Source organism: Nerophis lumbriciformis, linkage group LG38 (assembly GCF_033978685.3).
Source record: "Nerophis lumbriciformis linkage group LG38, RoL_Nlum_v2.1, whole genome shotgun sequence".
NCBI classification, from domain to species: Eukaryota; Metazoa; Chordata; class Actinopteri; order Syngnathiformes; family Syngnathidae; genus Nerophis; species Nerophis lumbriciformis.
In genome coordinates this window covers 12,019,126-12,037,622 of record NC_084585.2, presented here as the reverse complement: position 1 = coordinate 12,037,622, position 18,497 = coordinate 12,019,126, and the positions used below count along the sequence as shown (strand labels likewise).

General features: G+C 41.0%; 1 protein-coding gene and 1 long non-coding RNA gene across 2 annotated transcripts; one reads left to right on the top strand and one right to left on the bottom strand.

Moving 5' to 3' along the window:
- The first annotated feature begins 3,718 nt into the window (after positions 1-3,718).
- zmynd10 (zinc finger, MYND-type containing 10) lies at positions 3,719-18,416 on the top strand. Its single transcript, XM_061932353.1, has 12 exons — positions 3,719-3,878; positions 6,450-6,558; positions 8,781-8,897; positions 9,653-9,706; positions 9,805-9,960; positions 10,026-10,114; positions 12,784-12,878; positions 12,968-13,140; positions 14,257-14,382; positions 17,800-17,921; positions 17,988-18,113; positions 18,187-18,416. Exons 1-12 carry the CDS (start codon positions 3,790-3,792, stop codon positions 18,302-18,304), a joined length of 1,374 nt encoding a protein of 457 aa, XP_061788337.1. The 5' UTR covers positions 3,719-3,789; the 3' UTR covers positions 18,305-18,416.
- On the bottom strand, positions 13,142-15,908 carry LOC133578161 (uncharacterized). Its single transcript, XR_009811820.1, has 3 exons — positions 15,694-15,908; positions 14,185-14,388; positions 13,142-13,639 (listed from the first exon to the last, which is right to left on the bottom strand). It is a non-coding gene; the product is annotated as an uncharacterized lncRNA (long non-coding RNA).
- Positions 18,417-18,497: the final 81 nt, after the last annotated feature.

Here is an 18,497-nt window from a genome sequence, read left to right as displayed (position 1 = left end):
TATTTGTCGTTATTTATACTTTCTGAATAAATTATGTGATAATGTTCATCAGTCACCTCACTAGTGTTAATTTTCAGTCTATCAAGATACAAAAAATAATATCAAAATCAAATTACAGGATATTATTTATGTAGTTTGCTCATTTTCCTCGACTGGTGCACATACGTGGTTTATTTTGTTTACATATGTAGCATAAGCTACAAAGATACAAAGAATTGCTGTTGCGACATCTAGTGAACACATTTAGAACAGCGGTTTCTTTCATTCGAAAATTTTGGCTCATTTTTATACTTCGCAAACTCATCCTGCGGACCGGATAAAACCTGGGCCGTACGCTTGACACCCCTGGCCTATAGGGTCACATTACTATGCAAACTTGTTTTGCGCACTTTGCAGGTATACACTCAAAAGTCGTACATTTTGTAACTTGATGCTATCTGGCCAACGAGCTGTTAGCATTTCACTTGGGCATCGGCTTTTCAGAATTAACATTTCTAACAAGATTACCAAAAAATCCCCCATTTCCAGGAATTTACTCATCCCAAGGCATTTTCACCATTCGAAATTAATGGACAATACTTCCAACATCTGCGTTTCTCAACCACGACCAACACATTCTAGTGAAGTGAATTGAAGTGAAGCGAATTATATTTATATAGCACTTTTTCTCTAGTGACACAAAGCGCTTTACATAGTGAAACCCAATATCTAAGTTACATTTAAACCAGTGTGGGTGGCACTGGGAGCAGGTGGGTAAAGTGTCTTGCCCGAGGACACAACGGCAGTGACTAGGATGGCGGAAGCGGGGATCGAACCTGGAACCCTCAAGTTGCTGGCACGACCACTCTACTCATCCTGGACTTTCAAAATGAACTTTCAAATTTCCAAAAATTCTTGCTTCTCTTAAAAAAATCCCATGTTTCAATACCAGTTGTTTTTTTTGGACTATGTCTCTCACATTTTTCAACCAATTTCAAAGCATTCAGGCTATTTTTTTTTATGTCAGAAGGTTTCCTGGATTCCCCGCCTTCCCGTAGTATTTGGTTCTTTCACGCATGTTTACTGTAAGCATGCTTGCTTTTTCTGTAATTTTGCAGGTACATGCCTCAGAGTCACTTTTATACGTATGTTGACCATTAGAATGTTGATTTGCTAAAAGTTTTTTAGTAGGCATGCAGCCATGACTCGCATATTTTGTTACTTGACGCCATGGCTGGCGTGCCAACTGTGTTACAATTAAACTGATTTACCCACAAAAACAGAACAACAGGTCAAATGTTTTACAAAGTTTATGAACAAAAATGTACTTGAGTAAAGTAAATTTAAAGTAAAGTACGAGGGATAATGAGGCCATAAGATAACTAGGTGTAGAATGCAATAAATAGGACGCTTTAGTCCATCATCCTTCCCAGGCAGGCTTGGGAAGGCCTAAGCGCCAACTGCCTCAGGTGCGCCAGGTGTGTGCCAGTGGCTCCGCCCCGGAACTCCACAGGAGGTATTGCAAGAGCAAGCAGACAGGCGGCAGTAGAAAACAATCACCCACAAAGTCGATCACCCAATCCCAAGTATCATGCAGCAACCTCACCATACTCCGGTACAGTTATGGCTGAAAATTGCCAGAAAACAAGAAAAAAAAACTAATGGAGACTGTAAACCAGGGGTGCCAAACGTACAGCCCGCGGGCCAGATCGGGCCCACGAACAGGTTTTATCCGACCCCCGGGATGAGTTTGCTAAGTATAAAAATAAGCCGAAATTTTTGAATGAAAGAAACTGCCGTTCTAAATGTGTCCACTAGATGTCGCAATTGCAATTCTTTGTATCTTTGTAGATGATGCTACATATGTAAAAAATATTAAATAAACCACATGATGTTAGTGCACCAGTTTGCTGGACATGGAGCTGGCAGCTATGGCTATAGCTCGTTTTCTAGCACTCTTGCCTCTCGATCAATGGATTCTGGTTGGATCCCCCAGCTAGGTTACACATTGTATTCTTATACATTTACATTATTTCTACATATAATCCATCCATCCATTTAATACCGCTTGTCCCTCTCGGGCGGAGGGCAGGGTACAGCCTGGACAAGTACAGGTCCAAAACAGATAGTCAAGACAACCATTCACACCTATTATAATGTAATGTAATGTATTTATTTAACCTATTTTTTATAATTGATGTGACCCCGAAAGGGACAAACGGTATAAAATGGATGGATGGATGTTTACGACTTGTCCAGTGCAGCTGTGATAGGTTGCGACTCCCCCACGACACCCCGAGATAGATAAGCGGTAACACATGGATGGATGGATACCCTAAATCAGGGGTCTGCAACTTGCTCTTTAGCGCCGCCCTAGTGGTTCCATGGAGCTTTTTCAAAAATGTATGAAAATAAAAAAAGATGGGGGAAAAATATATTTTTGTTTTAATATGGTTTCTGTAGGAGGACAAACATGACACAAACCTCCCTAATTGTTAGAAATCCCACTGTTTATATCAAACATGATTATCTGATGAGAGTATTTGGTGAGCGTCGTTTTGTCCTACTAATTTTGTCCTTCCTTGAACTGACCGTAGTTTGTTTACATGTATAACTTTCTTCAACAATGCCACAGAAAGACATATTTTATGCCACTCATTATTTGTCTCATTTTGTCCACCAAACGTTTTGTGCTGTGCGCGAATGCACAAAGGTGAACTTTGTTGATGTTTTTGACTTGTGTGGAGTGCTAATCAGGCATATTTGGTCAGTGCATGACTGCAAGCTAATCTATGCTAACATGCTATTTAGTCTAGCTGTATGTACATATTACACCATTATGCCTCATTTGTAGCTATATTTAAGCTCATTTAATTTCCTTAACTTATGACATCTGTGTATTTAATGTATATCTGCATTTGTCATGACATATTATTTGTATGTAATATTGCCTGCATTTCTGATAATTGTTATAGACCATAGCAAACTTTACCCAGCTTGCATAGATTGTTATAAATCCATTCGAAGAAGACAGCCTTTCCTTTAACTTGGACACACACATGGGGACGGCGTGGCGCGGTTGGGAGAGTGGCCGTGCCAGCAACCTGAGAGTTCCTGGTTCAATCCCCACCTTCTAACAACTTCATCATGTCCGTTGTGTCCTTGAGCAAGACACTTCACCCTTGCTCCTGATGGGTTGTGGTTAGCGCCATGCATGGCAGTTCCCGCCATCAGTGTGTGAATGTGTGTGTGAATGGGTGAATGTGGAAATAGTGTCAAAGCGCTTTGAGTACCTTGAAGGTAGAAAAGCGCTATACAAGTATAACCCATTTACACATCTATACTTTTGGCCATTCTGAACCAGTAATTTCCAGGAGTTATCTCACCCTCTGAAAAGCCTCTGTTTTAAATATTACATTTCAACATTTATGTCAACAAAGATTTGCGACACATAGTCATTTTGATAGTAGGCTAATATAGCTAATAAAGACACTTATATCATGTGTTGACTTCATTATAATACTTATAAAAGGCTTTAATTTTTTTGCAGCTCCAGATATATTAGTTTTTTGTATTTTTGGTCCAATATGGCTCTTCCAACATTTTGGGTTTCCGTTGCCTGCCCAAATATTGGTACCTAATCTAGAGTCCTAATGTGAGACCAGCTCTTTATGATGTAGCGCCTCTTAGTGACGAATTCTAGGTACTGCACTCGGTCGGCATGCTGCTGCCATGACGACCGCCGAGTAACAACAACTTGGGCTCGACTGTTGTTCATTCATCACCGTAAACTCGTTACCGGTACAGAATATGGAAGGTTCGGTACTTTTACCAGTGGAGGCAGAGGCTTTTGTCGAAAGTTTAGAGATACTTTCTCTCAAAGACGTGGGATCGACGAGGTAAGAAGCTCATAGCTAACGATTAGCGATAAGTGTTTACATTTTGCTTTATATTTATTATTTTTAGGGATGTCCGATAATGGCTTTTTGCCGATATCCGATATTCCGATAGTGTCCAACTCTTTAATTACCGATACCGATATCAACCGATACCGATATCAACCGATATACAGTCGTGGAATTAACACATTCCATCCATTTTCTACCGCTTATTCCCTTCGGGTCGCGGGGGGCGCTGGAGCCTATCTCAGCTACAATCGGGCGGAAGGCGGGGTACACCCTGGACAAGTCGCCAACTCATCGCAGGGCCAACACAGATAGACAGACAACATTCACACTCACATTCACACACTCGGACCAATTTTAGTGTTGCCAATCAACCTATCCCCAGGTGCATGTTTTTGGAGGTGGGAGGAAGCCAGAGTACCCGGAGGGAACCCACGCAGTCACGGGGAGAACATGCAAACTCCACACAGAAAGATCCCGAGCCCGGGATTGAACCCCCGACTACTCAGGACCTTCGTATTGTGAGGCATATGCACTAACCCCTCTTCCACCGTGCTGCCCGAATTAACACATTATTATGCCTAATTGGGACAACCAGGTATGGTGAAGAAAAGGTACTTTAAAAAAAATAATTAATAAAATAAAATAAGATAAATAAATTAAAAACATTTTCTTGAATAAAAAAGAAAGTAAAACAATACAAAAACAGTTACATTGAAACTAGTAATTAATGAAAATTAGTAAAATTAACTGTTAAAGGTTAGTACTATAAGTGGACCAGCAGCACGCTCATGTGTGCTTACGGACTGTATCCCTTGCAGACTGTATTGATATATATTGATATATAATGTAGGAACCAGAATATTAATAACAGAAAGAAACAACCCTTTTGTGTGAATGAGTGTGACTGAGTGCAAATGGGGGAGGAAGGTTTTTTGGGTTAGTGCACTAATTGTAAGTGTATCTTGTGTTTTTTATGTTGATTTAATAAAAATAAAAATAAAAAATAAAAACCGATACCGATAATAAAAAAACCCGATACCGATAATTTCCGATATTACATTTTTTTACGCATTTATCGGCCGATATTATCGGACATCTCTAATTATTTTAGTTATTTTTTTGTCTGGTTTTGTATTTGTTTTTTATCATCCCATCATACTCAGTGGCCTAGTGGTTAGAGTGTCCGCCCTGAGATCAGTAGGTTGTGAGTTCAAACCCCGGCCGAGTCATACCAAAGACTATAAAAATGGAACCCATTGCCTCCCTGCTTGGCACTCAGCATCAAGGGTTGGAATTGGGGGTTAAATCACCAAAATGATTCCCGGGCGCAGCCACTGCTGCTGCCCACTGCTCCCCTCACCTCCCAGGGGGTGATCAAGGGTGATGGGTCAAATGCAGAGAATAATTTCGCCACACCTAGTGTGTGTGTGACAATCATTGGTACTTTAACTTTAACTTTAACTTTAACTTTATATTACTTTTTTTGTTCGGTTTGTACTTAATGAAACACTTGTTGTGTTTTTTGTGTGTTTTCTGTTTGTTTTCATTATATTTGGATGTATTTGTTTGGTGTGTATGCTATCCATTAAGTAAGACTACGTATTATGTAGAAGGGGGCAGGAAAATATAAGATTTTCTTCATCCTGTTCTTTCTCAGGCATTGCTGTGTAAATGTGTGTTTAGTTGCTGAGGTTTAATTGTCTATTGATCAAAGATGCAATGAAGGAGATAAATAAAAAATGAATGAATGAATGAATTGATTGCAAATTAAGCTAGCGTAACTTGTGGCAAGCAGCAGTTGATCAATATATCGTTTTAAACATTCGTTTACAGGTAAATAGAAATAAACGCGATATGATTTGAAAATAAAGGTCAAAAGTGCTGAAGAAAGTACATTAGTGCACTTATTGTACTGTAGTCATTTGTGATGTTTCTGTGTGTGATGTGCGATACCATGGATTGTCTTTCTGATCAGATACTGAGTCAAATTCAGTCTGTTATATCGGCTATATTGATCCGATACTTTGTGCAAATATACATAACATTATATTATAATCCTGTGCGAACTCAACAAACTATACAAACTGAGGTAGAAACTATTCCAGAGGGTTGAGTTACTCCCTGTCTTCTAGGCATCACTGTGTATTGCTAGGGAAATTAAAGCTCTGCAATGTGTGAACAATTTTAACAAACAAAAAACTTAACAGACTGACAGTGTTGCAGTAAATCACACCCTGTTCACTTTCTTTACGTTTGCACAGAAGACAATTATTTTCACAGAACTATATCAATGTGCTGTCTCATGCAGCTTTTATATTTGGGTTACCAATTTTTATTTTACACCTGTTTGTTTTCCGCTTTAGCATGTACCTCTTGCTTGGTGTACTTGCTCGCCCCGGTGTGAACCATTTGCTTGCCTAACAGAATTGCTATTGCGACTTCCAGTGGACACATTTGGAACAACAGTTTCTTTAATTTAAAATGCAGCTCAATTTTACACTTAGTAAACTCATCTCGCATGTTTGACGTCCCTAATCTAAAGCTTATTTGATGTTTTTGCAGGTGGTTCAGACAACATGAGCACATTGAAAAACTCAACATGCAAGCAATACTGAGTGCTTCTGCCGTGCATGACGAGTTCATCAAAGACATGCTGGTGACTTTTGCAAAGGTGACATCATGCTACTTATTACACAACCAGCTGAGTAGGTTTGCTTTTTCTCAGTCTATCGTAGCAAGTCTCACATTACACACATATGAGCGACGATACATCCTAGTATATCATAAAGATCTGCATATTTTGCACATATGAAGGATGACATCATAATGACAGCAACCTGACTGGATGCTTTGTTTGCTTTTGGCTGAGAAAAATAATTGCTCACTCAATTTGAACAATTTAAAAGTGGGATCGACACCCTTTTAGAAGTTGTTGTTATTTAAATTAACTCTGTAATACACTATATTGCCAAAAGTAATTGGCCACCCATCCAAATGATCAGAATCAGGTGTCCTAATTACTCGGCCTGGCCACAGGTGTATAAAATCAAGCACTTAGGCATGGAGACTGTTTCTACAAACATCTGTGAAAGAATTGGCCGCTCTCAGGAACTCTGTGATTTCCAGCGTGTAACTGTCATAGGATGCCACCTGTCAATCAATCAATCAATCAATGTTTATTTATATAGCCCTAAATCACAAGTGTCTCAAAGGGCTGCACAAGCCACAACGACATCCTCGGTACAGAGTCCACATAAGGGCAAGGAAAATTTGTGCAACAAATCCTTTTGTGAAATTTCCTCGCTCCTAAATATTCCAAAGTCAACTGTCTGCTTTATTATAAGAAAATGGAAGAGTTTGGGAACAACAGCAACTCAGCCACGAAGTGGTAGGCCACATAAACTGACAGAGAGGGGTCAGCGGATTCTGAAGCGCATAGTGCAAAGAGGTCGCCGACTTTATGCACAGTCAGTTGCTACAGAGCTCCAAACTTCATGTGACCTTCCAATTAGCCCACGTACAGTACGCAGAGAGCTTCATGGAATGGGTTTCCATGGCCGAGCAGCTGCATCTAAGCCATACATCACCAAGTCCAATGCAAAGTGTCAGATGCAGTGGTGTAAAGCACATCGCCACTGGACTCTAGAGCAGTGGAGACGCGTTCTCTGGAGTTATGAATCACGCTTTTCCATCAGGCAATCTGATGGACGAGTCTGGGTTTGGAGGTTGCCAGGAGAACGTTACATTTTGGACTGGATTATGTCGAGTGTGATATTTGGTGGAGGAGGAATTATGGTGTGGGTTTGTTTTTCAGGAGTTGGGCTTGGCCTCTTAGTTCCAGTGAAAGGAACTTTGAATGCTCCAGGATACCAAAACATTTTGGACAATTTCATGCTCCCAACCTTGTGGGAACAGTTTGGAGCGGGCCCCTTCCAACATGACAAGCAAGGTCCATAAAGACATGAGCTGTGTCCCAATTCAGGGTCTGCATCCTTTGTAGGGCGAATTTGAAGGCCGCTTACGTCACAACGCTGCGCGGAGGCTGTACCAATTCATTAAAATTCGAAGGCTCCTCCAAATGCAGCCGACGAATGCGCCCTCCTTTTCCCTATATTCTGAGGATGCACCGCGACTATCCTTCGTGGCCTACCATATCCCAAGATGCTTTGTGCGCCTTTGTTCAACCCGGATCTTTTTGACGATGGCAGCAAATACAAGCAGCGGCAGCGGCACCGGCAGCAAATACACTTTCAAATGTAAGTATCCTCCGAATGCTAGACTGTCCCATTTAACAATGGGTGACGCATCCTTAGGAGGTGCCTCCGAAGGTCCAGCATTCTGAGGCGGCATAGGCCGGGTCTTTCAAAGGATGCAGACCCTAAATTGGGACACAGCTATGGGTGACAGAGTCTGATGTGGATGAACTTGACTGGCCTGCACAGAGTCCTGACCTGAACCCGATAGAACACATTTGGGATGAGTTAGAACGGAGACTGAGAGCTAGGCCTTCTCGACCCACATCAGTGTGTGACCTCACCAATGCACTTTTGGAAGAATGGTCGAAGATTTCTATAAACACACTCCGCAACCTTGTGGACAGCCTTCCCAGAAGAGTTGAAGCTGTAATAGCTGCAAAAGGTGGACCGACATCATTGAAGCTGTAATAGCTGCAAAAGGTGGACCGACATCATATTGAACCCTATGGATTAGGAATGGGATGGCACTTCAAGTTCATATGTGAGTCAAGGCAGGTGGCCAAATACTTTTGACAATATAGTGTATGCTGTCAAGCATCCTTGGATCCCTTGAAAGGCAATTGTTTGTAGGAAATGTTAGTATTGGACTCTCTCGACAATGTAACAAACTTAAAATGTTGTCTTTCCTCCTTTGCAGATTCCAGTCCTGGTCCATGAGATGATCCTGACTGAAGTATGGAAGCAAAGAATATTCCCTATCTTATGCCAACTGCAGGATTTCACCCCCAAGAACACATTTCCTCTTTACATGGTGGTGAGTGGATCAGCAACTTGTCATAAATCTGGAAAACACGCATTTGTAGGTGTTTTCTGACGTCTCAAACTCACCCTTGTAACTAAAATATGAAGGAAAAAACAGAAGGCTTCTCTACACATCCTAAAATAAAGCCTGCAGCCCTGCTAACTATTCGTCAGTAGTTACAGACGTGAGAGTTGAAATTTTGATCACTTTTTTCTTCGCCAGTGAATATGCTAACCTAATGCATACTTGTCAACCCTCCCGATTTTCCCGGGAGACTCCCGAATTTCAGTGCCCCTCCCGAAAATCTCCCGGGGCAACCATTCTCCCGAATTTCTCCCGATTTCCACCCGGACAACAATATTGGGGGCGTGCCTTAAAGGCACTGCCTTTAGCGTCCTCTACAATCTGTCGTCACGTCCGCTTTTCCTTCATACAAACAGCATGCCGGCCCAGACACATAATATCTACGGCCTATACACACATAAGTGAATGCAAGGCATACTTGATCAACAGCCATACAGGTCACACTGAGGGTGGCCATATAAACAACTTTAACACTGTTACAAATATGCACCACACTGTGAACCCACACCAAACAAGAATGACAAGCACATTTCGGGGGAACATCCGCACCGTAACACAACAGAACAAATACCCAGAACCCCTTGCAGCACTATCTCTTCCGGGACGCTACAATATACACCCCCCCGCTACTTACCATATGTCTGTCGAGTAATCTGTCTAGTATGTGTGTGTCTTCGTGGCAGATCCACTATGAAGCCACCATCATCAACCTGCTGGAGACCATCATGTTTCATAAGGTGAGTGCAGAGGCTCACTGCCTGATCACCTGTCACCGTCACAGGCGTCAGCTGCAGCGTAATTGCGGCCTTTAAAGGACATTTTCTGTCTTGTGTAGGAATCTTGCGAGGCCGCTGATGACGCCATTCTCGACCTGGTGGATTACTGCCACCGCAAGCTCATCCCGCTGGCCGCCAACACCAGCAAAGATGGCAACGTAACTCGTAAGACGCACAACAACGCGTCCGGCGAGGCGCTTCTGTGTTCCAAAGAGGTAAAATAATAATAAAGCAAATACAATAATGGGATGGTCTTGATGAGCCTTTTCTTATTTTCCAGGAGTTGCAGATTCAGGCTGCTGAGCTCGAGTTTGACATCTCGTTGAAGGCTCTGTCTGTGCTGCGATACATCACTGACAACACTGACAGGTGGGTGTTTAGCATTAGCATTAGCATCTGTCACCTACTCATTTATTCAATGTATAAAGCCGCTAACATGAAAAAACTATTATATTTATACATTACCGTACTTCTTTGTCCCTATTCAATAAAGATCAAATGCATTATATTATTTAAATGTTTTGTTTTTTAATGTGTATATATATATATACTTTGATGTATACAGGTATACGGGGTTTGTATATATATATATATATATATATATATATATATATATATATATATATATATATATATATATATATATATATATATACAAACCCCGTTTCCATATGAGTTGGGAAATTGTGTTAGATGTAAATATAAACGGAATACAATGATTTGCAAATCCTTTTCAACCCATATTCAATTTAATGCACTACAAAGACAAGATATTTGATGTTCAAACTCATAAACTTTATTTTTTTTGTTGCAAATAATAATGAACTTAGAATTTCATGGCTGCAACACGTGCCAAAGTAGTTGGGAAAGGGCATGTTCACCACTGTGTTACATGGCCTTTCCTTTTAACAACACTCAGTAAACGTTTGGGAACAGAGGAGACACATTTTTTAAGCTTCTCAGGTGGAATTCTTTCCCATTCTTGCTTGATGTACAGCTTAAGTTGTTCAACAGTCCGGTGGTCTCCGTTGTGGTATTTTAGGCTTCATAATGCGCCACACATTTTCAATGGGAGACAGGTCTGGACTACAGGCAGGCCAGTCTAGTACTCGCACTCTTTTACTATGAAGCCACGTTGATGTAACACGTGGCTTGGCATTGTCTTGCTGAAATAAGCAGGGGCGTCCATGGTAACGTTGCTTGGATGGCAACATATGTTGCTCCAAAACCTGTATGTACCTTTCAGCATTAATGGCGCCTTCACAGATGTGTAAGTTACCCATGTCTTGGGCACTAATACACCCCCATACCATCACAGATGCTGGCTTTTCAACTTTGCGCCTATAACAATCCGGATGGTTCTTTTCCTCTTTGGTCCGGAGGACACGACGTCCACAGTTTCCAAAAACAATTTGAAATGTGGACTCGTCAGACCACAGAACACTTTTCCACTTTGTATCAGTCCATCTTAGATGAGCTCAGGCCCAGCGAAGCCGACGGCGTTTCTGGATGTTGTTGATAAACGGTTTTCGCCTTGCATAGGAGAGTTTTAACTTGCACTTACAGATGTAGCAACCAACTGTAGTTACTGACAGTGGGTTTCTGAAGTGTTCCTGAGCCCATGTGGTGATATCCTTTACACACTGATGTCGCTTGTTGATGCAGTACAGCCTGAGGGATCAAAGGTCACGGGCTTAGCTGCTTACGTGCAGTGATTCCTCCAGATTCTCTGAACCCTTTGATATTACGCAGGGGCGCCGCTAGGGATTTTGGGCCCCATGAAAATAATCTTTACAAGGCCCCCAACACAGTGTCATTATTTTTTCTGTATTATAATTTCATCATCATTAGGGGCCTCTCTGGGCCCCCCTCCATCATGGGCCCCTAGAATCCGTCTCCTTTACCCCCCCTTTTCGGCGACCCTGATATTACGGACCGTAGATGGTGAAATCCCTAAATTCCTTGCAATAGCTGGTTGAGAAAGGTTTTTCTTAAAGTGTTCCCAATTTGCCTGTTCACCTGTGGGATGTTCCTAATAAGTGTTTGATGAGCATTCCTCAACTTTATCAGTATTTATTGCCACCTTTCCCAACTTCTTTGTCACGTGTTGCTGACATCAAATTCTAAAGTTAATGATTATTTGCAAAAAAAAATGTTTTTATCAGTTTGAACATCAAATATGTTGTCTTTGTAGCATATTCAACTGAATATGGGTTGAAAATGATTTGCAAATCATTGTATTCCGTTTATATTTACATCTAACACAATTTCCCAACTCATATGGAAACGGGGTTCGTATATATATATATATATATATATATATATATATATATATATATATATATATATATATACATACATATATATATATATATATATATATATATGTGTGTGTGTATATTTATATAAGCACCCTGTCATTTTTTTTATTGACATTTTACAAACTGTATAAATCTCTCGATGGTCCTGCTCTTGTCCCTATATATATTGTACTTTAAACTTAAGTTTATGATCTCACTCACCAGTTTAAATCTCCTATGAACGATCATGACTGGCTCTTAAGCGCATCTGACCACTGATTGGCCAGCTGGCAAGAAGGAAGGCAACCTTAAAAAGCCAATTTAATGAGCTTGTGGGCGATCGAAATGGACATGTTTTTCTCTGAGCGGTGGTTTTGCGCCTGGCACAAGTGTTTGACTCGCCTCCATTCAATAGCGTTACATTATTTTTGGACATTAAAAAGTGCACGGGACAAACACTGCCCTTTGTAAAAAGTTAAAGTTAAAGTTAAAGTACCAATGATTGTCACACACACACTCTAGGTGTGGCGAAATTATTCTCTGCATTTGACCCATCACCCTTGATCACCCCCTGGGAGGTGAGGGGAGCAGTGAGCAGCAGCGGTGGCCGCGCCCGGGAATCATTTTGGTGATTTATCCCCCATTTCCAAATAATAAAACCACATTGCTTGGTAGAAGTAATATTTGTTTCTCTGATTTTATGCCAGTCATTAATGAATGAAATGTGTTGATGTACAGTATCAGTGCCATAAACCGCATGCTGTGCACACACAACGTGCCGTGTCTACTGGTGCGCCTGTTGGAGATTTGTCCATGGACTCGCTGCAGATCAGGTCAACCTCAAACTACACTTTTTTTTCTTCTTGTGCTACAAAATGAGCGCTGCTTCACTTGCTTTCACGCCGACTACTGCCCTCTGTAGGTGAAGTAGAAAAGTATATGAACGGGAAATGGGAGACGATTCCAGTGGAGGACCGAGTGAAGATGACAAAAGTGGAAGGACAGGTGTGGCTTTCACTTTACAATCTGTTGCTGAAGGAAGACTGCCAAAGAAAATATGACTTCAACACTTTTAATAAGAGTCAGCTTTTGAAGGTCAGTGGAAAAAACAGTAGTACATTAAGTACTTTGCAATATATTAGTACAATACACCTCAGTATACTACAACCCCTTGCAAAAATGATGGAATCACCAGACTTGGAGGATGTTCATTAAAAACCTTCCTTAAAGAAAGGTACACATGGTTAATGTCATAGCCTGTAAATAGTCCAAATCTCAATCCAATGTAAAGTCCATCCATCCATCCATCTTCTTCCGCTTATCCGAGGTCGGGTCGCGGGGGCAGCAGCTTAAGCAGGGAAGCCCAGACTTCCCTCTCCCCAGCCACTTCGTCCAGCTCCTCCCGGGGGATCCTGAGGCGTTCCCAGGCCAGCCGGGAGAGATAGTCTTCCCAGCGTGTCCTGGGTCTTCCCCGTGGCCTCCTACCGGTCGGATGTGCCCGAAACACCTTCCTAGGCAGGCGTTCGGGTGGCATCCTGACCAGATGCCCGAACCACCTCATCTGGCTCCTCTCGATCTCAATCCAATGTAAAGTCTGTGGTGGAAATTGACAAAAATAGCCCATGACAAGACTGCAACCTGCAAAGCTGATTTGACAACAGCAATCAAAGAAAGTTGGTGCAAGATTGATGAAGAGTACTGTTTGAGGTGGTTCAACAAAGTACTAGTAGTGTTTTTTTCTTTGTTTTGATTATTCCATCTTTTTTTCTTTAGAATTGAGTGATTCCATGTTTTTTCATTCTTCTTGATCTGACAATTAAACTGTTACTATCACAATTATTAATTTTTTTATTTACAGTATTTTAGTGTTTCTAAATGCCAGAAATTTTGCCTTTTGAAATGACTATAGTTTTGTGTCTCTTTTATTTCTACAAAATTAAACAACTAAATAATCATCCTCCAAGTCTGCTGATTATATTGTTTTTTTTTTCCAGGGATTGTACAATACAGTACATTAGTATATTAATACCTTAGAGTAAATTAGTACAGTATAAAAAAAAACATGCTATAATTGTTTAGACCAAGACATTTCTTATGACAAATTTACTCATTCACTTCCTCTTCATATTTCTTCATCACCTTCTCACACTTTCTTCATGCATTTGTGTGAATGTTTGGGATGATGATGATGATAATGATGATGTATGACAGCTGCGCAGCTTCCTGACAGAAGTTTTGGTTGACCAACTTCCAAACTTGGTGGAGCTTCAGCGCTTCTTGGCTCATCTTGCAGTGACAGAAGCTGAACCTCCAAAGAAGAGTTTTCTTCTAGAACAGGTAAACCTGGACAAATGATTAGGTACACCTGGACATATGATTAAGTACACATGGACATACGATTAAGTACCCTTGGACACAGGATTATGTACACCTATACTCATATTTAGGTATACTTGGCCTCATGATTAGGTACACCTGGACACATGAATAGGTACACCTGAACACACAATTAAGTACACCCGGATAAAGGTACACATGGACATATGATTAGGTACACGAGGACATATGACTAGGTACACTTGGTCACAGGATTAGGGACAGCTAGACTCATAATTAGGTATACCTGCCCTCATGATAAGGTACACCTGGACACAAGATTAAGTACACCTGGACTCACAATTAGATACACATGATTCAGTACATCTGGACACCTGATTAGGTACACCTGGACACAATTAGATACACACGAACACATGATTAGAAACACTTGGAAACATGATTAGGTACACCTGGACACACGATTAGGTACACCTGGACACACGATTAGATGCATCTGGACACATGATTAGGTACATTTGGACACATGATCAGGTAGACTTGGACAACCATAAGACAGAAATAATTAATATTATCAAATAATTGTGTTTATTGTTGTTTGCAGTGTTGTGTGTTCACCCAAATTAATATACTTGTAAATACTATTCTTAATTGAATGGGAGAATCTCTCTTGGAAAGTTCTGAACACCTGTTTCATTTTATGTTAATGCAATTGCTCAATTTAACTCAGCGGAAGGATGTTTGACTTTTTCGGACAGTAAATTGTTAACCAACAGCGCCCCTCTTGGTTGATTAATATACTTAACATTCTATTTGACAGAATTCTTAGCAATCACTTGTTCAATGTATTGATTGTTATTGTAGTGAAGAGCTGCACTGTGTCACAGGTGTCATGACCGGTCCCTCTCGGTAATTTTCTGTGTTGTGTTTGTTGTATATATTGCTTATGTTAGTGTTTAGTTCTTGTAGAGCGCTCCTATTTTGTTTTCTCCTTCCTGTGTGTGTTGTGCTGCGTTGACGTAACCACTCACCAAGCGCTGTTGTCCTCACCTTTCCCTGTGTTATGATTTGTGTTCCTACCTGTCCACAACTAATCACTCTTTATATGTCCATCTGACCCTGCCAGTCCTTGCAGGATTTTTTATCTTCCTTGAGGACAGTTACGTTTGTTACAGTCTCTGCTACTGTTAGTTTGTTAGGCTAACTCCACACTACTCCCTTTTTTCTTGTCATTCATGCAATGCCAAGTTTGCCGTGAGCTCCACGCATGCTTCCTTGTGGCGCACTGTTTTTGTATTTTGCCTGTCTTACCTGCACGCTGCTTCCTAGCAGTCTTTTCGCGTACCAGGGAACAAAAGCTTCACAGACATGCGACCCAAACATGACAACAGGTTAATAAAATAAACAGTAACATAAATCCACTGCCTGCCTGCTCCACTAGGTGCGTAGACCAGATAACCATCTTGAAAAGCGGGCTGAATTGTGTGCACCTAACAAAAAACATACTACATTCAAAAAGAAGACTCCAGCTCTTCGAATTGAAAACTTTAATGTCAGGATCATGTGTCCTGGGCTATATAATAACCAATGTCAACACCAGTCTAGCCCAAGTCAACAATCATTGACAAAGAACTAAACCGTCTGATCATCGACATTACATTTCTCTAAGAAACAAGATTAGCTGAAAGTGGCAGCAATCAAGAAGCTAATTACACTTTCTTTTGGCAGGGTAAATCCCAAAGTGAACCTAGGCATTACGGGGTTGGGTTTGCAGTAAAAAAAACAAATTGGTTGCATCAATTGAGATCCCGCCATTTAGCTCTGAGAATATACTGGCCCTTCGTCTGTCAACAAATACTGGAATAGCCCAGATAGCACCAACTCTACCTCATCTCCTGAGGAAAAAGATTGGTTCTATAAAGCACTGACTGGAGTGACAGACAGGATTCCCAACACTGATAGTCTCTACTTGCTAGGCGACTTCAACGTCAGAGTTGGTAGACATTATGAAGCATAGCCAGACTGCCTTGGTACTCATGGACGAGGGAACTGTAAAGAAAATGGTTAAAGGCTACTTGAACTATGCTGCTTCCACAAACTGTGTGTTACCAATACTTTCTTCAAATGTAAGGATATCCACCAAGTGTCCTGGAGACAACCACGTTCTGGCTACTGGCATCAGCTCGATCTAGTTATCACTAGAAGGAAACAACTCAACAGTGTGATTTTAACATGCAGTTAGCATAGTGCAGATTGAGACACAGAAGACCCAACAGTTCGGGGAACTATTCAAAGAATCTTTCGCCAAGGAAGTCATGATGGTCTCATCTTCGAGACGCTGTGTACAACTCGGCCATTGTTGTCTACGGAAAGAAGGAGCACAAAAACTCAGACTGGTACGATGTATAATCTGAGGAATTGGAACCAGTGACAGAGAAAGAGACAAGCTCTTATCAACTATAAGCTAACGCCAAACCCCAACACGCTGGAAGCCCTCATGACCGCCAAAAGAAATGCTCAGCAGACGGCACTCCATTGTGCTAATTCCTTCCGCCCTCAGCCATTCACGACGATCTCGTTTTTAATACCTGTTTGGAGCTACACCACCATCGTCTATCGTAGATGGAAGGATGCCAGAGACAGAGAGCTATGGAGTTAAATCATTGATTAAATAATTCATGAAATAATTAAATTGTGAAATATTAAATTATACAATAATAATAAGTAATTATTGAAATATATTAAATGTTTAAATAAACAAGTACTTAACTACATGATTATAATTCTATATTACATTAATTAATGACACTTTCACTTATTTATTTATTATTATTATTATTTATTATTAAAGATGTAGTTGTCTCCTTTTTTCCCCATTTAACCCGCCATAATATCATAGTGACTGTAGCGGTAAAGTCCTAAACTATTACTGCTACTGGTTGCCGGATAAAACTGAAGCTAGTTTAGACGTGTGCGGCTGGCTAATAATTGATGTCCAGAATTGTGTCCATGTTTAACAAAAATATTTATTAACATACAGCCACATAAATCAAACTTACTTTGTAACAAAACCGAAAAATAAACGGGAGCAAACAAATCAAAGCCTGGCACAGTCAAAAACTGTTGCGCCTCCACTCAGCAACACCTGAGCAAGATCCCAGCCCCTCCCTAAGTAGACTGGCACTTGGCCTTGAGCCAACCCCTTTAGTGACGTCATGACTTTGACGGATAGAAAGAGTAAATGGCTCTAACAGTAACAGTTATTGTTTTGTTCCTCTTATGTGGATAAATCAATCAATCGATAATGTACTACGTAAGATGCACAAGCAACAACATATTATTCGATGACTACCTATTTTCTTGTATTAGATGTCATGAAATAGACCTACTATATACTGTTGTTTCGATCATGTGTAGGTGCCTGAAATGTGGAACCGTATCGTGAAGGAAAATGCAGGCAAGTGGAAGGCAATAGCCAAGTATCAAGTCAAGGAAACGTTCAGCGCCTCTGAAGAGGACCTGAGACACCAAGCTCGGAGGTAGCACTGCTAAAAGAGCCTGAAACGATAAAGTACTGTAAGTTATAAAAGGAACTGTTGATCCAGGCTGGCTCAGACGTACAATCTGGACGTAATGGAGAGTCTACTCCCTGACAAGCCAAAGTGTGGATGCTGCGGAAAAGCAGCGGCCAAGAGATGCTCTCGATGTCAAGAGGAGTGGTACTGTCACAGGTGAGCACACCTCAGACACAGTGCCAGTACCACTAGTTCCAGTTTTTCAATGACGTCCATGTGTTGTTTGTAGAGAATGTCAGGTGAAGCAGTGGCCCAAACACAAGAAGGCCTGCCAGGTCATGGTCGAGGCCAACAGGCGGATCCAGACAGACTTGTGCAATAACAACAACCAGAAAGCCCAGACCTAAATCCAACTGCTCAAGAACCCTGCTCATTTGTTCACATTTTCACAAGTACCATAATTACTCTAATAAACCAGTCTTTACATTGACAGCTTTATTACAGACTTTTTAAATCATATCTTTAATTGTAAACATTTTCTTTACTGCTTGTACTAAATAGGGGGTGAACAAGGGTGATGGGTCAAATGCAGTGTGTGAC

What these genes read in the sequence shown, in the direction of transcription:
- zmynd10 (XM_061932353.1), top strand. Translation starts at nt 3,790, where the DNA reads ATGGAAGGTTCGGTACTTTTACCAGTGGAGGCAGAGGCTTTTGTCGAA. An exon ending in ATCACTGACAACACTGACAG is followed by an intron (nt 10,115 to 12,783) that starts GTGGGTGTTTAG and finishes GTTGATGTACAG; the next exon opens with TATCAGTGCCATAAACCGCA. An exon ending in GAGGAGTGGTACTGTCACAG is followed by an intron (nt 18,114 to 18,186) that starts GTGAGCACACCT and finishes TGTTGTTTGTAG; the next exon opens with AGAATGTCAGGTGAAGCAGT.